At 35.4% G+C, this 21,033-nt stretch overlaps 2 protein-coding genes across 2 annotated transcripts; one reads left to right on the top strand and one right to left on the bottom strand.

The window, feature by feature from the left end:
• The first annotated feature begins 2 nt into the window (after positions 1-2).
• LOC146170252 (uncharacterized) lies at positions 3-11,921 on the top strand. The gene is made up of 12 exons (XM_083390616.1): positions 3-88; positions 1,627-1,824; positions 3,022-3,160; positions 4,218-4,360; positions 5,498-5,650; positions 6,064-6,189; positions 6,808-6,956; positions 7,744-7,844; positions 8,822-8,969; positions 9,508-9,631; positions 10,071-10,243; positions 11,600-11,921. Exons 1-12 carry the CDS (start codon positions 22-24, stop codon positions 11,798-11,800), a joined length of 1,722 nt encoding a protein of 573 aa, XP_083246742.1. The 5' UTR covers positions 3-21; the 3' UTR covers positions 11,801-11,921.
• A 2,040-nt stretch (positions 11,922-13,961) lies between these two features.
• On the bottom strand, positions 13,962-20,786 carry LOC146170253 (menin-like). The gene is made up of 7 exons (XM_083388783.1): positions 20,315-20,786; positions 19,916-20,043; positions 19,529-19,609; positions 18,883-19,052; positions 15,818-16,048; positions 15,152-15,283; positions 13,962-14,866 (listed from the first exon to the last, which is right to left on the bottom strand). Exons 1-7 carry the CDS (start codon positions 20,784-20,786, stop codon positions 14,326-14,328), a joined length of 1,755 nt encoding a protein of 584 aa, XP_083244909.1. The 3' UTR covers positions 13,962-14,325.
• Between the last annotated feature and the right edge of the window lie 247 nt (positions 20,787-21,033).

Here is a 21,033-nt window from a genome sequence, read left to right on the forward strand (position 1 = left end):
AATGTTAGCCAAGACATAGAAATGTATTCCGGGCATTTGCTTGCATTTATCTTCTGCATCGTTGTCCAACTGACTGTTACCTATTCACGTAAGTGCCTCAGGCGTGTATTGCAGTGTAGTGTTTCAGAAAACTGATCCATTGACTTTATTGCGTTGATAATAATAATTAAATAATGTAAAAATCAAGTGCTTAAAATGTCGTGTAGGTAAGTTCAGTAAAGTCAGTGTACTTTTGTTAATAACGCATCACTTTAATCTTATTGCATGAACTGCGGTCTTTCTTGTTAGACAAAAATTGTCCTTGACAAAATGTGCTTGCGGAATAATGTTAATAACATTAACTTGGTTATATAGTTTTTTGACACAAAATGGTAAGCTTTGGTATAATTTACGTGTAATTTGGCTTTGAATGATAAAAAAAATGTAGTTTAGCAATATTTCGTTTGAAATTGTACTGCATTAGACTTGCATTTCATGGCACAATGAACTAGATTAGTTTGAACTGACTTTTCACCAACATTGCAGTGTTTATAAGTTTTTGTTAATCTTTATACAATAAAAATTAGTTTATTTCATTTACTTGTTATTCGTTCTAAGGAAATATCGAGTTGGCTTTTTCGCATTTTTGTAGTTGAACCACCGCCTTCACTTGTTCCAGGTTCATCTAAGTCCCCCTGACCAACAATGACGTCACAAAATTATATTTAGTACATCTTATAGCCTCAGGAAAACTTAACTAAGTCATTTGGCCTACCAAGGAAATTTGTAAAAGCAACGACAAGGCTAAAACGGCCTGCTGTAAGATTTGACCTTGTCAATTTCAGCTGTTGTGTATAGCCTAAAAAATATATATATATACAATTTCTCTAGTTTTAAAATATTTAAATACCTGGTTTCACAAAGGAATCACACAAGATCAGTTAATGACTTTCCTTTCAGCCAGACAGTTAATTCTTGTTTTATAAATCGTCGAATCATAGCGATTGCTGTTAGTTCTACTTCTGGATTATTTCTAAACGGCAGTTGTCCTCTGAATTTTATATCTGACTAATTTCGAATTTTAACAGAATTTTAGCAGAAATGCAATAAGCTTACCGACGTGCAGTTTAACCAATTTTCACACATGGGCGATTTGAAAGTGCGAAACGTTCAAATATTAGCATAAAAATGATCACAATGTACATGACAATAAGTTTTAATTAAAACTAAAATGACTGTGAACTGAGCAAAAGGGATTACAGACAATTATAAATAAAAGTGTGGGTAATTTTCGTAAATTTGTTAATCATAATTCAATAAGCTAAAAAGATGTATTTTTATAGAAACCCTTCCATAGTCTGTAGCGTTTTGAACGATTAGGATATTTTTCGTATTGAAAATAAATAAAGAGATATTTGCAACGTTAAAATTGCTACTATCTTCTATAAACTTTTATATTCCTACCGCGTTAAACTAAAACCTCAAACATTGTGCTACAATAACCTAATTATAGTTTTAATTAATTTTTAAAACCCAGAAAAAAGGTAATTTTAAAGTTCAGAAAAACGACCATCTCAGATTTAAACCCCATGTTCGTAAACACCTAAGAAAAGTTTTTACTACATTTACCATTGCTAATATTTTCAGAAACCAACCCACAATCGTCCACTTCTCCACCCGTGACGTCATCCGCTTTGACGAAAACTCCTAGCGACTGGTCGCCATGGACGACCTGCAGCCATTCCTGCGGCGACGACGGCAAGAGGTCAAAGTTCAGGAACTGCAACGGGGTCGCCGGATGTGACGTTTTCAGGAGGGAGAGTTGCAACCGGAAGCCTTGTCCAGGTTAAAAAAGTATTTCTTTTCATTTAAGAGGTGGGTTTTTGCGTTATAATGTGGGTTTGTTTTCAATATTGTAAACAAGCCATTTTGAAATGAACAAGTATTTTTTTAGCTTTAAAATTCGATGTGTCGCTTTTTAAACAGTAAACCACATCCGAAACGCCTGTAGTTCGGATACCACCCAACGAGTACCGATAGTTCGATACTCTACCACTTGGCATCGGCCTCACATTGAATATTTCGCCTCACATTGAATATTTTTGTATATCCCTAATCAATTTTATTCAGGGATTCGAATCGGAACCGAAGCGGAACTTTATGAACCGGTTTTGGATCAATTTTATCCGAATAATTTGAAAGAACATAAACCTTAACCGAACCCGAACCTATCAACAGCACAACCTCTTTTTATAGATTTAAGTTACGACACATTCGATTATGACAAAAATTATAAATATTGATTAAAACAACGTTGATATTTTTATTTTTTATATATTTTAATAATGAGTTGCTCTTTTTTTAATACATCACGTAACTTAGATTAAATAACTTGCAATTCAAAGATTACTTTCTACATTTATTAACCCTCATTTTATACATTTAACGCAACTTATATTGTATCCGAACCGAAACGTTTTGAACCGGTTTTGAAATAACGACGATCGAACCGGAGCTGAACCGGAACTTTTAAATTGCTCGAAACAGAAAACGGAACTGAACCGGATTTCGAAAAAATCCATTTTGGGTACTTGCTTAAGTGTATTGTTAATGAGCTCTTTAAAAAAATAGCTTCTATTGGAAAACGCTAAATTTAACAGTAAACCAAAAAGCTTAATTTAGTTCGGTATCAAACAAGTACGTTTTAATTGTAAGGAGTAGATTTTTGCGTTAGAAGATGGACTTGTTTCCATTTGAAACAAACCATATTGAAATGACCTTGTCCCAATCAAATCATTTCAAATCATACCAAGTCAAGTTCCAGTCCAATTAAGTCATTAGTATATAATAATACAAATATTTACCATTTGACATGGTAAACTCTCGTTTCAAGTGCAAAAATTGAGATAGATATTTAAATTAAAGAAAATAAATGTTTAACGAAAATACATAATTTTGCATTTTCCTTTAATGTGGTTTTATACTTAAAAAACAAAAAGGCAAGAGAGGATTTATTTTAACTATATTGGCTTTATACTTCAGAATGGACAAGCTGGACACGTTGGTCTCCGTGCCCAGTGGACTGTGGCGAGGGTATTGTGACGCGACAAAGAACGTGCGAGTACGGGCCTGGCTGTGCTGGAGAGGCAAGTGAAGAGAAAAGCTGCTGGGTCGACTGCAGGTATGCAACGTTTTGTATATTAAAAAAAATCAGATTGATTAGGGATGTTCGATAATGTCGAATGTGAATCGATACCCGATGCCAAGTGTTTTCAAATAGAAGCTATTTTTTACTTAACCAGGTCTCCAATGTTTTGTTTATGTGATAAAAATAAAATTGATTAGGGATGACCGATAATATCGGATCGGACCCGACACCCGATGCCAAGTGGTAGTATCGGTACTCATCCGAAACAAGGTTGCTATCGAGCCGGTCCTATACCGAACTATAAATTAAGCGTTTTGGCGTGATTTACTGTTCACCCGAGTGTTTCCAATAGAAGTTTGTTTTTTTAAATAGCACATTACCAATACACTTAACCAAGTCTCCAACGTTTTGTTTAGTTAACAGCAATCATATTGATTAGGGATGTTCAACAGTGTCGAGTGTGAGTAGATACCTGATGCCAAGTGGTAGAGTATCGGTACTCGGCAGGTGGTATCGGTGCCGGTCCGGTATCGAACTAAATTAAGCGTTTTAGCCATGGCTTGCTGTTTAACTGAGCATTTTTTCAATATAAATAGATTCTTTTAACCAAATTTTCCATTTCTAATTTAAGCAATTGCTTGCCTAAAATCTGGAAAAATGCCATGTCACTGCAATTTTGCTTATTAGACCATAGAAATGAAGTTATTTGGCATCGGATGGGTCCGGCGGTACTTTTATGTCTAAAATATCGGATATCGGCAATAATATGACTATCGGTGTCAAAATAGGTTGTTAATTAATGGTTTATTACCGGAAAAGTGTGTCGGACACATATGCTAAAATTTTGTTAAAAATTATAAACTAAAAGACCAATTTCATAAACCTTACTATAAAGTTCAAAAAATTCTTTACCCAGCCCACTTTGGGTATTTCTAACAGTTATCCGGCCATTTGTGAAATAAATTTGTCGGCCACTGAGTTAAACCAAAGAAAGCAAACAGCAGTAAACACGCTTACGAGCCGCCAAACATCCACCAAAGTATTTCTACTTATATATTTTATCAAAACTTTTTACGCATATTTTCGTCAGGCCTTGTGAGGACAAGTGGGGCAGTGATAGTTGCGCAGCCTTAGATGAAGCGGGCTGGTGCGAGAAAACGTACTACCTTGTCCTCATCAACTGTCAACTGACCTGTGGAAAATGCAACGCGGAATGCACCTGTCATCAAGAAGGTAATCATCATTTTTTCGTGTTTACTGTATACACTATTGCCACGTATTTTGGTTTAACTACAAAACAGTTTTACAGTGGAGTCACTCGCCCCTGTAGGCAACTTTATAATGCCGCAATTCTCAAATATGTGCCTCGGGACATTCCTTAATGTGCCCCTAGATTTTTGTCAATTAACCTGTTCGTATTAAAAATAAGCAAACACACAAGAAATCGAATCTGAATGAAAATTGTGCACAAAATATCTGATAATATTACAGTGATATTTACCTACTGCCTTTGCCTATTAGTTATATGGGAGATTGTCAAGTTATGATATTATTGTTTTGTTGAAAGTGTGCCGCGAATATATATTTTTTTATTTTGAAAAAAAGTTTAGGAAACCAAAAAAGTTTGAGAACCACTGTTCTAAAGGAATCTGTTAACTATCTGATTTTACACTTAATTCATCAACTTAACAAATCAGCTGCCAAAACTTGCAGAGAAAGTCATTCATTTTCCGTATTGTAATGATTCAAGTATTTTACCTTGACTTAAGTGCAGTTTTTTTTCTTGACTCAAGTGCACTTTACTATTAACACTGTTTTCAAATGAATTGTCTTGACTTAAGTAATATGGGCAAAATGCCTTGACTTCACTTTAGTCTTTTTTGGGCAAATGACTTGACTTGACTTAAGCCTGGTAGAAATTAAGTGTCTTCATTTAGCATTTTTTTGTAAAATTGGGTTTTTTATCCTTATTTTCCACATAAAACAATTTACTTGTCCTCAATTGCTTTTGTGGTATATTTTAGTTAAGTATTGCTCACAATCGGACGAGTTCGCCCAATTTTAGTAGTTTAACGTGTAATTCCTATGACAAAGACTTGACTTGGAATTGACTTGCTTTAATTATGACTTGACTGGGACTGAACTTGTTATTTATTCAACAAGACTTGACTTGGACAAGACTTGACTTTATTTTACATATTAGTTGATTTAGGCTTAAGTTATTTCCCAAATGACTTGACTAAGATTAAAGTTATTTTGCTTATGTCTTCACTTAGACTTAAGTTATTTTCAATATGACTTGACTTAGACTTAGGTTATTTTACAATGACTTGTTTACAACACTGTTAAACTTACAAAACACGTTTCCAGGTTGGAGCGAATGGAGTCGCTGCAGCGCCTCTTGTGGTGGAGGGATCCGTTCGAGAACTCGCGTTTGTGACGTCAACGAACAGGGTGTGGTGCCGAACTACTGTGGCCTGAGAACAACTGAACGGGAAATTTGCAACGTAGATCGGTGCTTCGGTAATAACCTACGGATCTCACAGAAAAAATAAGCTGTTTCAAACTAAATATTGGCGCTGGTCTAGAATCCTACAACTTTTTTTTACAAAAACGAAACCGTTTGTCAAATTTTAAATTGCAAGAAATAAGTAACCATGGGAAAATGAATATATTGGTAATACTTGACCCACCCGAATCCAAACGCTAACTCGCACCCTAACCCTGATGTTCACAAAATAAACCCCAGGCGAAAATGTGATAGGATTCCAGACCAGCGCCGAAATTTTTTCTAGGTTTGTTATACTTACCAATTACCAAGTTAATATTTTTTCGAAAATCGCTTTTAACCTAGTTTCTACTCTGTCTTAAATCTTTATCCCCAGTTTACTGAATCAATCACAATAAGCCTAAAAGTTGCGCGTTTGTTTCTCCAGAGCTAAATGTTTGTTCCCGTACTTGTGGCGGCGGAACACTGACCACCATCAGCAAATGTGGCCTTCCGGAGCCCGCAGACTGCCCCATCAAGTTCAGCGACTGCAACACCGACGCCTGTCCCTTAAGTACGATTGTATACAGCGTTAGTTTAATATAATTGCCGAATTACTCAAATGTTGCGATGGTTTTAACCAATTATTTTAGCTTGGCTGTATTTGATCGTTACGTTGGGCAAGTTACATTTTTCCAAGTTTTCTTCTCAGTAATTAAATTATACATCCAAAGTCCCTAAATGGTTTTATGATTCTTCAAAATAAAAATAAATAACACTATCACTATATTACAAGAATATTTCAAACCCAGCGTTTATAAATATCTCTCTCACTATAATTACTCAATCTACATAGCTGCTAACAGTACCCCAGACATAAATTCTTGTGTTTGGCCGATGGTTTAATCTTTCTTACTTTTTTCACAACTTTTTGTTGTCTCGTTTTCTTTCTTACGAACGTTGGTCACTCTTGTTTTTTCCTTGATTTCAGTGAAGTGTCCGCCGGTGCAAGTTTTAGATCACACTTGAATTGCGATGCCCCAAATATATTATTTATAATTATATGGCCAGTTGCTTAATCTTTGTTAGTTCGTCCATAAACTACATAAACTTATTAGCTGATGATTATATAAACTTATAGTTAACTTTTGTACGATCTCCGTTTAATCTTACCATTTCTTCATGGTTTCAGTGAAGTGTCCGCCGATGCAGGTTCCTCGATACCAGAGCAACTCCTCCTGTTGTTCGCCCTCCCTGGACCCCTACACTTGCGGGGTCTCCAGACTCGACAGCAACATCATTGGAGGGGAGAAGGCAAAACCTGGTCAGTGGCCGTGGATGGTGAGTTGCTTTGTACGCATTCGTCAAACAGAACTGTTATTTTACTGTAGACAATTTTGTCTTTATTCCGTGAAGTATAAAGCTTCTGGCAGTGTTATAATGACTTACGTCAATGTCCTGACTTAAGTCGTTATGGTAAAATGAAAAAAAAAAAAAAAAAAAAAGTCTTTTGAACAATTTATCTCCATTTCATTGGCGGGCCGGATCTGACACCGTAGTTTGACACAGCATGCATTTAAGGCAGCCCTTTTTCAACTTTTTTTTAAGAAACTCAATTATAATGGCGAAGCTTTGACGATCAAATTTGTCTTCACTTAACATTTTGTAAGCGAACAAAACAGAAAACATTAGCATTAACAAGTTCAAATTTAATTATTATGAGCCATGTCTTCGTTATTGAATTGTGGGGCAATCTTGTCTAGAACAATTCTCAATAAACCTAGCCATATAAAACTACTGCACTCGGTGACCCAACCAAATTAAACGGAGTGTTTTCATGTCTACCAAGACATTTAGTTGTTTATAACAATATATTGCTTTCTTCTAAATTTGTGTTGTGTTTGTAAAGTTTATTTCCTTTATGTTTTTTACAACGGCTCTTAAAAAAAAGTTTTATGGTATTTTTGGTCACAAGTGTAATTGAAAGTATATGATATTTTTTCCAACTTATTGTAGAAGTGGCACGAAAATGGGTCGAGAAACACTGCATTGGAGGGTCCTGTATATTTCAGTCAATTTTAAATCCATCATGTTGCTGTGAGATGCTGATAAGTTTTGTGTTGTACAGGTGGCTTTGGTAATTGGTTCTCCTGCTACCCTCGACAGAGCTTACTGCGGTGGAAGTCTCATTTCTTCCAAGTGGGTTCTCAGCGCTGCACACTGCTTCGGGTAAGTTGTTTTTGTTCTAATCAACAGGAATTATTGGTTCAGGTCTAGTCTGCGACTAAACGGAGCGTTTCTAAAGTATTTTATTTGTATTTATTAATCAAAAGCGCTTGGTCAACGCATACCAGAATGCTTCAGGATAAAAACTCTATAAAGTAACAAAATATAAGTTTCGGGAACTTTTACTAATTTTTTTTAACGATATTTATTTATTTGAGTTGATTTGGGTAATATGATAATTGATAATGCATCATGTAAAATATGCATGTATAAGTATTGGCTACACTAAACAATTTTAAGCATATCAGTCACAAAAGCGTTTGGTAAACGCATAGACCAAAATGCTTTACGATAAAAGCTCAGTAGAGTATAAATTTTGGAAATTTGTTATGATTTTGTCAAAAGTAATACAATATCTCTTTATTTGACTTGAATTAGGTAGGCTTAATATATATAATGCACCATGTAAAATATGTATAACGCTACACCAGTGGTTCTCAACCGGGGTGCCGCGGGTTGACATATTTAACCCTCAAGGGTGCCGAGAGATATTTCAATCTTTTTAGGATCTCCATTTTTGCTCTGTAAGTTTCTTGATAGATTTTTTTGTATACGATAAAAAGTCGAAAAAATTAAAAAGTTGTTTTCAACTTTGTTGCACAGTTATTGTGTTGTTTCAAACCCGTTTATTGTAACGTTACAGTTAACCACTCAGCAAACATAAAAAAATACGAGCAAGGGCGACGCGAACTATTTATAATTTCTGTACCAAAAAGTTTGCGAAACGCTTGACGACCCTAAACTATTTTAAGCATACCTTGTATATCTCAACAAGCTGGTGATACTAAACCATACGATGAAACAATCAATATAAATAAATTTCGACACCTGGCTAACGGTAACACTGTTTTATTTACAAAAACACCTCTTTCAGTATAAATTGAAATGCATTTTTACTAAAACAAGGTTTTATCGTCCAGATATAGCAGACAAGCACGATTCGTGGAAGTTCGTGTGGGCTACGAGTATTTGAACAAGAAAAGATCCGGTTCACAGCAGACCAAGGCAAAGGCCATTCATGTTCACAAGGACTATAAGTGGCCTAACAACGACATCGTATTGATTGAGGTTGGTTCGTTTTTAATCAATGTTAAATACACGAAATTGTTAACACAATGACGCATAGTCTCTCCGCGTTTAGTACTTTTGACAAAATAATTATTTTCTTAATCTTGTTAGATTATAGTTATAAAAAACAGACATTCTAAATAAAGTAATTAGTCTATTTTTCTGAAGGTATTTCGGTAAATTAGGTTATTTCTATTCGCAAACATTTTTTTACCCGTCAGAGTTAATTTCAAACGTGTTAAATATAAAAAAACAAACATGAATAGTTCATTCAATTAAAAAAATCGATTTTAATAATCATTGTTGTTTTAAATTGCCTGAGGTTCTTAAAAAAATATTTTCACTCAAAATTTAACGTTCAGTTTGCTAACAGTATATTTAAATAAAAATGAATAACATTTAACGATTAAAAAAATGAAGGACATTTACCTATTCAAACTATATATATATATTTTTTAATAACAACTGTCAACCATTCAAATCACAGGATTTGTCTTTGTTAACAAACATAACAACTATAAGTATCTAATTGTTGCAGCTCGAAAGAGAACTGACCTTGTATTCGGAAGAAAACCCAAAGGCGACCGCAAGTCCGATTTGTTTGCCAAACGGGGAAGTTACACCTGAGGACGCGCAGTGCTATGCGAGTGGATGGGGAGCTAGTGAGTTTGTTGACTCATTGTTTATAGCTTAAAGGTGTTTGTAAAATATGGTCCATTGATCCTTGGGGGAAGATGAACTAGTTTTAGGAGGTCGGTGAAGGCCTAACTAAAATATTAGTATATATTTTAATAGTAATCAAATTTTAAATCGTTTTCGCACTGAATGTATTTAGACTCAATTTCACTTTTACATTACTTGGATCGTACTCATCAGATTTTTGAAGTCTATTTGCATTGTGACGTAAATTTATGACTGTCATCTTAAAATTTCTTGCCACACTGGTCCGAGCGAACCAAAAAAATTTTTTAGGGGTCCGCGGTGAAAAAAGTTCAAGAACCCCTGCCTTAAAGGATTTCGGTTGATTGCTTCAAAGCCGGTTACAAGTGTTTTTAACAAAATCTAACTAAAATCCCTTAACGACCACCCTCTTATCGCCAGCAATACCGACCGGCAGCGCTCGACCCCTCAGCGACGTGCTGAACCAAGTGCGCATGCGCCACATCCCCCTTGCCGCCTGTCGCCAGCTGCACAAGGGCGACACCGTGGGACAGAAGATCAACCACAAGATGGTGTGCGCGGGCAGGTTTTCGGGCGGCGTCGACACTTGTGTGGTTAGCACATTTTTTACTTTATGTCGTTTAATTTATATATATATATATAAACTTGTGTGGCGAGTACGGATTATGAGAGTGGTCCAACCTTTTTGGTTTGCGGCACCTTACAGAAATTATAAATAGTTCGCGGCACCCTTGCTCGTATTTTTGCTGAGTTGTTAAGTGTAAGGCTGAATCCCCACCAGTTAGACAAAAACGCTTTAAAGCAGTCTGATCGCGACTAATGAGATGGAACGCTATTTCTTTTGTTGTCGCGTCTCCACCGACCAGACTTGACGCAAATCTTACGCACAGCAGACAGACACGACTAAACGTGTTTTTAGCGAGATAGCGCGTGCACTACTTTTTTACCGTGTCTGAAGATGCTTTTTGATAGAAACGATTAGATTGTACAGGTTTTTGTAGGTTTTATATTAGGAATGTTATTTTAAAAGGTTAAGCAGGTTTTTTTTTTTAATTCCAATAAAAATATATTCCTGGAAAGGTCGAAAATCCTTTTAATTTGTATCTTTCTTTTCCATGTATGATTTTACCAGCTTGACTAGTTCAAAAAACAATTTTGAAGACACCCTTGCATACTTTTAAAACTTATCTTCATGTTTTAATAAAGTGTGAAAAAGTACATGGAAAGAAAACTCTCTATACTTTTTTTCACAAATAGAGTATACCCACTACTTGTGTTGTCGTATAAACTGCTGGTTACGTTTCCAATTACACATTTCTTCCAAAATTTCACGTTATATGCCTCCGCCATGATCACAACTGAATTATATCGCCTAGCTTTGACCAGTTCAAGTTTTCGCGCGCTTTGTCGGTGGGGATTGGACACAGTCGCTTTCAGGCACGACGCGACAAGTCAACAGACAGACATGTTTCGTCGCGTCGTGTCTGAGGTCCGGTGGAGATCCAGCCTAACGTTGCAATAAACGGGACTGAAACACAATTTTTTTTTAATTTTTGGCACCTTTATCGTACAAGCGTAAAAAAAATTACAACGGTAAAAAAATTGAAATATCTCTCGGCGCCATTTTGTTTTAAAAATGGCACACTAGAGTGCCGCGGCACCCCGGACCACTGGATTAGGGGACTTCCCCTAAGTGGGTTAATGGGTTTTGGGGATTTTTTCGTGAAAGATTTTTGAGAATTTGAATTTTTTGACTCTGGGGCCTTGATCTCATACCTTCAGCTTTAAGGGACCTCAGAGGTAATTGCTGCACAATACTTAGTAGGACAATATAAACAATACAATACAGAACACTCATAGTCAGCAATATATATATTATGATATGCCCTACACCTTTTACATTTTCCTAATATTTGAAATTCTGTTAATAATTTCGCTTCTATTTTCAGGGCGACTCAGGCGGCCCCCTGGTGTGCCAGAGGTGTTCCACCTGTTCCTGGTACCTCCTAGGAGTGACGTCATTCGGGTCAAGCAACTGCGGGCAGCCTGGCAAGCCGGGGGTGTACAGTCGGGTGGCCGCCTACCAGGATTGGATCGAACGGGTGATGGGTGAGGCGAGAGAAAAAGGGAATTTCCAGGGGACCTGCTGAATTCTGGCAACGAAAATTGTATTGTTGTTGTTTTGCATTCGTTGTATTTACATGATGATTATTTGTAAATCTATAAGTTTTAAATATTGCTTGTCACGTAATACCTTTTTGGAATAAAGTATACTTCACTTGCCAACTGTGTTTATTATGAGACCTTTTCGTGCAGAACCGCTAACGTTATTCGGTTGATTGCACTCGTTTACTCCGATTACCAAGTTATATTCCAACGAAAAGTATAGTTGATTTTAAAGTATGATTTTAGCGAAAATCTTGGAATATTTTTCGCCAGTCAGGACCGGATCATGCCTTGTAGAGGCCCAAAGCACTTAAGACTTTGGTTTCCTGTATGTGTCGGTCAAATTATAATTATGGGTCAGGTTATGATTTATTTACATGATTCTTATTTTGTAAACAGTTCGCATACCTACAAACATTTATAGAGAGACATAAGATGATACTTGAGAGAAAAATGTTTTGATAACCGGGCCCTCTTTTCTGACCAACTCGAAATATTTTTTAACACTGAGGAGGCACCGTTGAAAATTCGGCGATCAAAATTTATGTTGTTTCCTTATTAGCTATTTTGCTTAACAGCTCTGCCACCATTTAAAAACGCCTAAAAATATGTTGAAACAAAACCCTCGTGGTTTGAATCTTATCGAACGAATAGCTGATGCACGAGAGAGTTTTATGTTTTATAATATGAAAACAAAATATGATGCAATTAAATTTATCGATAAAAATAAGCTAAAATAAAAGCGTTTTAGGTATAAGAACATATAAGAATAAATGTCAAAATTGTATTTAAATTTTTTTGCTCACAAAATCTGGCTGAAACCAAGTTGAGGACGTTCTTAAATAAGAAGTCCGATCAATTTCTTAAGAATAAATATTATTAATTTCAAAAAAGGTTTATATCGAAATACGTAAAGACTACAGGTTCCCCCAAAAGTATTGACTATAATTTTACAATTATTTTGTAAATAATGTTTCTCCCAATTTCCTTAAAACCTAATAAAACCAGTAATCTATGTGTCAGTTTTAAAACAAAATATGTTCCTAAAACAATGTTTTTTTGGTCCATATAACTATAAAGTTCAACATAAGTTTTTTTTAAATGTTCAATATCCATAAACGTTAAAAAAGCAGTCAAAAATCCTTGAAAGTATTTATTTTATTTTCTAAATTATTATAGTTAACGAAACGTACAGACTCTAGTAGTCCAGTCTTTTCAATGTATTTTTTTAGTTTATTTGCTTCAATTATTTTAAATTTCTAAAATGGAAAGAGCTTTATTATTGAGGACCAAAAATTATTTTGATAAAAGGATTTTTTATATTAAACCCGTTTAAAAAACGACATCTTCAATCTACACTGTTTCGACGTGCGAAAAATATAAAATTATTCGAAATAATTTCTCATGCTTCTAGTGCACTTTCAAATCTAAACATCTGATCACAGGTTTGACCGAAACTTCTGTTTTTTTACGCAATTTCAACGACTTCTAAACCACGAAAAAGGGAAGGCTCAGAAAAGAAATTAGAATTGGCGAAAATTAAAAGAAACTTGCGGATATATAACATACAAAATATTACAAAAGTAAAAAAAGTAACTGTTTAAACCTTAGTGACGTTCTGGTGAAAAAAATATTATATTTACTATACCCACTGTTTCAAACAATCAAATTTTTTTTAGGTTATTCGGCCAAAAATTATTCTAGAGTTTAACATGTTTAGTAATAAATTTACCTTTCAATGTAGAAATTAATGCACTGTATGCAAATCATTGATAAAATGCCTTATTAATTGAGTATCGGATCGTCACAGATATCGACCTAATATCGGACGAGTACCGGCACCACTACCACTCGGTATCGGGTGTCGGCACCGATACGATATTATCGGACATCCCTGAATTAAACATCTACTTTAGCCCGCGAAGCACAAAATATCGAAAAAAACAACAACAAAAGCAAATTGAGAAATCAGGTGGCACTGTATAAAGACAAATTGTATTTGATTCTCGACAAGCTTTCGCACAACCGTGCTTCATCAGGTCAAAGTAAAACAATTTATTGTTTTCATTTATACTTTGACCTGATGAAGCACGGTTGTGCGAAAGCTTGTCGAGAATCAAATACAATTTGTCTTTATACAGTGCCACCTGATTTCTCTATTTAGAATTAGGACAAATACGGCCATATACAAAAGCAAATTGGTATCCGACGACTTTCGATTTGTTCAGTCCAAGTACTTGTGCCATTCAAGTGCTCGCGAGCCTTTCTCGATTAATTCACTTGTTAGACGAGGGTTGTTCCAAGGCTTTATTCTCTAAAACTTTTACCAGGCTTCTAGGGCCAGGCAACTGTTCTGTCGAAAAGACAAGTAGCAAAGCTTTTTCCTATATGTTGAAAATGCCAGCCAGTTGACTTGTGTAGATTCAATCCTTCTTCGCGCTAGACGATCCTATATTCTTAAACCGTCGAAAAACAAGTCGCAAAACGTTTCCTCTACATTCTAGAAACTTCAGCCAGCCGACTTGCCAGCTTCTGCCGTTTTGGTCCGCTTGGTGGCGCCACCCGCGTACTCGATTGCGTAATCTCCGACGTTGGAGCGACGCTTCACAAAGTGAACTTGTGACTGAGCGGTCAGCAAAAGTCCAACAGCTTGCGTGTTCAACTTTTTTCCGCTCGTCAAAATCGCCTTCAGCGCCTTCATTTTGTGACTGCGAAGCCCAAGTAGCGATTCTGGCTCGCTTTTCGGCGATTTCAGCGACTCTTCGCTCGTAGATGACTTCGGAGACGCGAAAGCGCGCGAATCGGCTTTCGCGGGTGCGAGCTCGTCCGAATCGCGGCGAACCGACGGCGAGCCGAGCGAACGGCTTGATCTTCGCACCACTTCTTCCTGAGGAGCGATCTTGGACGCGTTGGAGTCCTCCGGACCGCGAAAGGACTCCCGCACCTCCGGAGTGAATCTTCCGACCGATAGAGCGAAGAAGCGAGCCCACCAGGAGTGGAGGATAGGAGTAGAGCTGTCCTCCTCCCATAAGCAGACTCCATCGTAGAATCTAAAACGAAAGTCATAGCATACTATGTTTTGCTTTTTAGTCCAATTAGAAATTTTTAACGTTTATGAATTTTTGAACGAGTCTTAATAACTTCTGCCTCAATAACTGGCGGAGATATTACACAACGAAAGTTATTGATAAATTACAAATCTTTCAAAATCGTTAATTCGTTTTTTTTTAATTCAAAATTCAAAAATCATATTTGCAGGGAATATTTAGGGTAAAATTATTGCTTAAATCACGTCGGTATACAATCAACATTGCATTTCACTTAGGTAAACAAACCTTATTAGGTCCTGATAACATTGTGCATCTTCAGACAGTTTGGCTTCTTCTTTAAGGCAGTTGGGAATAAGGTCGTTGGCGATGTCAATCATCTCCTTGTAAATTTCCTCATCGTCTTTGCCATAGTTGTACCTTTGAAGATACAATAGTAAAATACATATGTTTACCATCCTTTCCCAAACGATTGAGTAGTTCCATGTGGGCTATATGTCTTGTTTTAAAAGTTATAATCTTAATTGCTTTTACAGCATTTTCTGATAATATGGCAGTTATGTAACTTTACAAAGACTTTTTTTGTTGACTAGGCATTTTTAATGTTGTACTAACATAATGTGGCAAGCATTGGCGTATGGTAGTTTACCGACTTGCTCCCCTTTGTGCCTTTGTAGCTCAATGGCTGGAGGTCGTGAGTTCGAACCTCACTAAAGTTCGAACCTCACTGGCTAGTTTTTCTAGCCTGTCCTGATTGTATAATTAATTGACAGATTCGTTAACTCTGCGATGGCTTTCTTGGTGTACCAATGATACGAAAGCCGTAAGAGTTGGTCAAAGCAGCTTCAAAAGGCTAAGATCACAGTTCTTAAACACATATTTGTGTGTATCTTTCATCGACTATCAACAAGGCTGGTTACTTTCGGAGTACTATTAAATAAATATTACACTTACTTTGACATAACTTGCGCCGCTTTTGCCCAAGCCTCCATGGCTTGCTTATACTGGCCATTTCGCATGTGGAAGTGGCCCTTGCTGCAGTAAGGGAAAACGTGCAAGTCGCCGTAAAGGGTTTGCACAATATCCACCGCCTTCAGATGCAGGTCAATCGCAAGTATATCTTCACATCCTGGAAGGGTATTCCCCTCTTGGAGCTCGGCAAATGTGCCAAGCGCCATCGGATACCTGAATAAATATGTCAATCGAAATGTTGCGTTTTCCTGCCAGACAATTTAGTGCACAAAATGGGCCTTTGGTGTAAAAACAATACAATCCGCTTAAAGCTCTAATTGTAAGCACAATAAGACCTACAAAGCAGCAATATCTAAGGCAAAAATCTATAATATCATAGTATTATTAATAACGACAATTAAAAGCTAAACACTTGCTAAGCTATTACCAGGCCAGGGTTTTTCAAACTTTTCATGTTTTTATCACGAAAGTTTTACGCATATTGGCATTTGTTAAATAAATATCAAATATCAGATAGAATACATTTATTTTTGAAAACAATAGACAAAAACAAAATTAACTAGACGGGGGTGCGGTTGTTGTTTATTTTGTCAGGGGGTATACTTTCAAGGTTTAGTGTTATTTTTTTTTAATTTTTAATTTTTTTTTTTTTCAATTTTTTTTTAAGATTTTTGATTCACTTAATTATTTGTTTTTATTTTTCAATATTTTTATTTTTTAATGTTTTTATTTTTATTATTTTTTTTTTTTATTTAGTTTTTTTTGATTTTTGTTTTAATTTTTCATTTTTTATGTTTTATTTTTATTTTCATTTTTTTTTTATTTAATACTTTTTTTTTTTTAATATTTTGTATTGTGTATTTTATATTATATATTTTGTTTTTCATTTTCCTTAACTTGTTTCTGCAAGCAAAAACAGATATGGGCCGAAAAATTCCCCACTTAAGCCTTTGATGCGAAAGGGATTCAAATATGGCGTAGATTTTGGGAAATGATCGAAACATATATTTGATAAATAGAATTTACGTAGATAGTGTGTATGGCCATTTTATTACATTTTGGCCAGCTTACGTGTTTGAAAAACAAATATTATCATTCTCCCAAAGACTTAAAATGGTTTAACGCCTATGGTTTGATATACTTTTGCAAACTTTTACCTGGTAAATTTTTACCATGGCTTGGTCCGAGCAATCACTGTTAAAACAGACTTTAAATCTGTAGTTTTAAACAATATGAAACACACTATTATGTTCTCAATACGCAAACTATTAAATCGAAAGTTTTGCTAGTTGTTTAGGCCTGATGTTGGTAGGTTGGTTGGAGCAACATGCACAACAGGTGCTAACAGAGAGGCGTACACTGCCTTAAGATTTCGCATTTAAATTTGCAGCGGACACTTGATTATTAGGCGAAGCTTATCGCAAAGTAATTGGTCGCCCGAAAAAATGCTGACGCTGCATTTAAAGCAAGCATTATAAATGTGTCGCCGATATTCTGCTTTGAACATCTCTACTCGCAATGCTTCCCTCCGTTAATTGTACGCTGGCTGAAACTTTATTCACGGCCTTACCTCTTTGTGTATTACCGCGACAATACGATGAAATACGATTTGGAGAATATTGGAAACATCGTATTTGGAGAATATTTGCTATTTGCACCTGTTCTGTATGTTACTCCAATCCAACATATCTACACACAATTATAAGTTGTGTATAATAATATAATAACTTATGGCTTTGAAGCGAAGTGGGTTCAAATATGGCGTAGATTTTGGCAAATGATCGAAACATACACTTGATCAATAAAAATTTACGTAGATAATGCTTACGGCCATGTTATTACATTTTGGTCAGCTATATAGCATGTTTAAAAAGTCAATATTTTCATTCTCTCTAAATGATTTAACGTCTATGGTTTGCTATACTTTTTCCAACTTTTACTGTGTAAATTTTTACCATGCCTTGGTCTGAGCAATCACTGTTGAAACAGAGTTTAAATCTGTAGTTTTGAGCAATATGCAAACACGTTTATGTGCCTAATAAGCCACGTTTTATATTGAAAGTTTTGCCAATTTAAATCCAATAAACGCAAGATTTATTTATTTATGACGCCATGTTATGACGTAGCTTTGTAACGTCGTCGTTAAGAATGCGTTAAACTTAAGCTTTTTGTTGTTGCGGCCCTTGTATAATTATATTTGCCTAGACCTGGTGTTGATATGTTTGAATGGTGCAACAATTACAACATGTGCTAACAGAGATGTGTACACTGCCTGTAGGATTTGCATTTAAATTTGCGATGGTAAAATATTTTGTGTTGTAAGAGCAATAGGTTTTTTTACTTAGAGAGGCCTCTTTATGAAAGGCAAGTCGCATGTGCATAGTTTTACTAGGCAAGCCACTTCTAACACAAATGTTGCACGCGCGGGACAATAGGGCGCAGCAGGGATGCCAGCAGCCGCCTCGTCGCGACGCGAGCTGGACAAAGCAAGCGAATATGAACAAATTCTGTATGAAAGTTTTTCTGCTGCTAGATGGCTGTCGTTAGCTACAAAGTGCTAAAACGCAATATTTCAGGTTTTTACCCCCCAAGCAAAGGCCCCTGGGAGTGCAGCCTCATAAACTTTTACAAAGCACCTACATACCACTCTACGCCATGTCTGAAAATTTGAAGGTTCTACGATGTCTACTTTTTCTATAAAGCTTCGGACAAAAGTCGGTCTGAAACAAACCATAGGAAACCATAGGAAACCATAGGAAACCATAGGAAACCAAAAAAGAATAACGGCAAAAACAAGATATGTCCCGAAAATAAATTTTCGGCCCATATAATTTTTTGAGAAAGACTTTTATATTATAACTTGAAAATAGTAAGATTGGAAAGTTTTCACAAAACATAATATTTTTAAATTAAACTTTAACTTTAAATTTATACAGGAGGTAAAAATTCAATCCATTTCAAACGAACCCAAATATAAAAGAGCAAATTGTGTTACAACAATTTCAATGGTGAGTTTCTAAAAGCAAAAGTTCTCTACAAGTTCCAACCTGTCCATGTGTCCTTCCTTGTACATCTTGTACAACAGCCTCTGTTGAATAAGTTGTAGTTCACTGCTGTCTGTATGAAGGTCGATCGACGAATTTAGCGATATCAAAATGGCAACGAATTCCATCCATCTGTTACAAGCAACAGGTTTTCCTCCATGATAAATCCAACTCTGAAAACAATACCCATAAAGCAATCTTTTTTGTGCCTTTTTTAAAGTACAATTAAAGATCGGCCGATATCAATTTTGTCAACCGATACCCGATACCGATTTTTTATATACCTGGAAAATGTTCAAAAATTTAACAAATTGAAAATAAAATCCTAATAACGTTTTAGTTTATATACCTTTATTAATTATTAAACTATTGTTTTTCATATTAACCTGGCACGATGCTAAAACTCAAATTTTTTTGATAAAAAAATGGGTAAGTTGTTTGTTGTACAGGAAAAATTATATTATATAATCATACTAAAATATCGGCAAAATTATCGAACCTACATTTACCGACGATACCGATATATCAGCAGAACCCATATGTCGGCCGATATTATTGGTAAATCAATATATCGGTCTATTTTAGTTACAATGATTGTTGTTAAGTTTTAAGCAGGTTCTACTATTCAAGTTTATTATCGATGAAAAACCTTATGAGTGCAAGTTTCATCGATTAGAAATCCACGCTTGTCTTCATGACCTTTACCATGCCAAGTGACTTCTACCATCAGCTAAAAAAATATTGAGACAATGTTTTGTTTCTTGGCCAGTATCGAGTACAAAACAAAGAATCAATAAATAAAGCTTGCCCATTTTGACATAAAAAAAAATATCTTAGATCTTCAAAACCAAATTTTCCATCAAAAGGCTTTTACACAAATAAAAGACAATAATTTTTCACATTTCTTGCCAGCATTAAGTACTAAGCAAAAAATCGATAAATAAAGCTTAAGTCATATTTCAACATAAATAGGTTATCTTAAATTTTTAAATCCAAATTTTTAATCAAAATGCTTTTACACAAACAATTTTTTTACCTTTGGTTCTTCGCCATATGCGACCCAAGCGTGATCGCCACTCATGACCAAATTTACGTCTTTATAGTCGAGTAACTGACAAGCTGCCACCACTGTCATGGCAAGCCCAAAGCAATCAAGTTGACGGCCTACAAAACACAAGACTCTGAGAAAATTGATTTATTAAAAAAATATTTGTATATTTTTTAATAAAACCTTAAACACAATTAATTTTAAAGATTTAGAAACAATTACTTGTTTTTATAAAATAGATTAGTTATACAATGCATACATGTAAATATATATATAAATGATAGTAAAAAAGTAAGTGTAAAATCAAAAGTGAAATACAATTGTCAGTTATAAATTAAACAGAGCATGTAAAATATTACAAATCAAGTCAAACATAGTGTTAAATACCAGTAAAATAGCTGAAGATTGATTGTATATGTGGCTTGTCTTTATGATAGGATCGCAGGAGACCATTCCAAATGAGATTGCTGACAAACTTGCAAACATAACTTGTGGCATGACCGTCTTCCGTGGTAAACTCTGCATTACTTTTGTCAACATTGGCTTTGAGCAACAATGCAAACTGTTCGTACAAGCCCTTTACAACTTTCAGCTCCAAAATTGGAAACTCACTGTTCTCACATTGTTTTTCAAGTGAAGCGGCAGCCAATTTTTTGTCGGTGTCAGTTTCAGAATTGTGCTCGGTTGTAACCACCCTGCTAACTGTAAGTTCGTGCTCCAAGTAACCAAATAAAATGGACAGAAATGCAAGATTCGGTTCAGCGTTTCTTTCCAAGTGACACTCAACAAGGGAAATGAATGAGTCAAGGGATTTTACTGGGAAACACGACTCCTCATATTTTTCTATGCCTGGTTCCATGACAGTACCACAATCTAATCATAAATTATATTATTGTTTTTTTTACATATTCCAAAATTTGAATAAACATTAGGGTGAGGATTACTTAGTCTTAAAACTTGTCCCAGTCTTAGAACAAATGATTTTCAAGTGTTTTGAATGAACGAAATCTCAAAAAAACATAACCGACGTCAAAAACAATTCATTTCAGCAACAATGGTGAGTTTTAAACCTTAGATAAAATAGTTAAGGCATCTTGAAATATATT

This window comes from Ascidiella aspersa, chromosome 1, assembly GCF_963924565.1.
Source record: "Ascidiella aspersa chromosome 1, kaAscAspe10.2, whole genome shotgun sequence".
Classification (NCBI taxonomy): Eukaryota; Metazoa; Chordata; class Ascidiacea; order Phlebobranchia; family Ascidiidae; genus Ascidiella; species Ascidiella aspersa.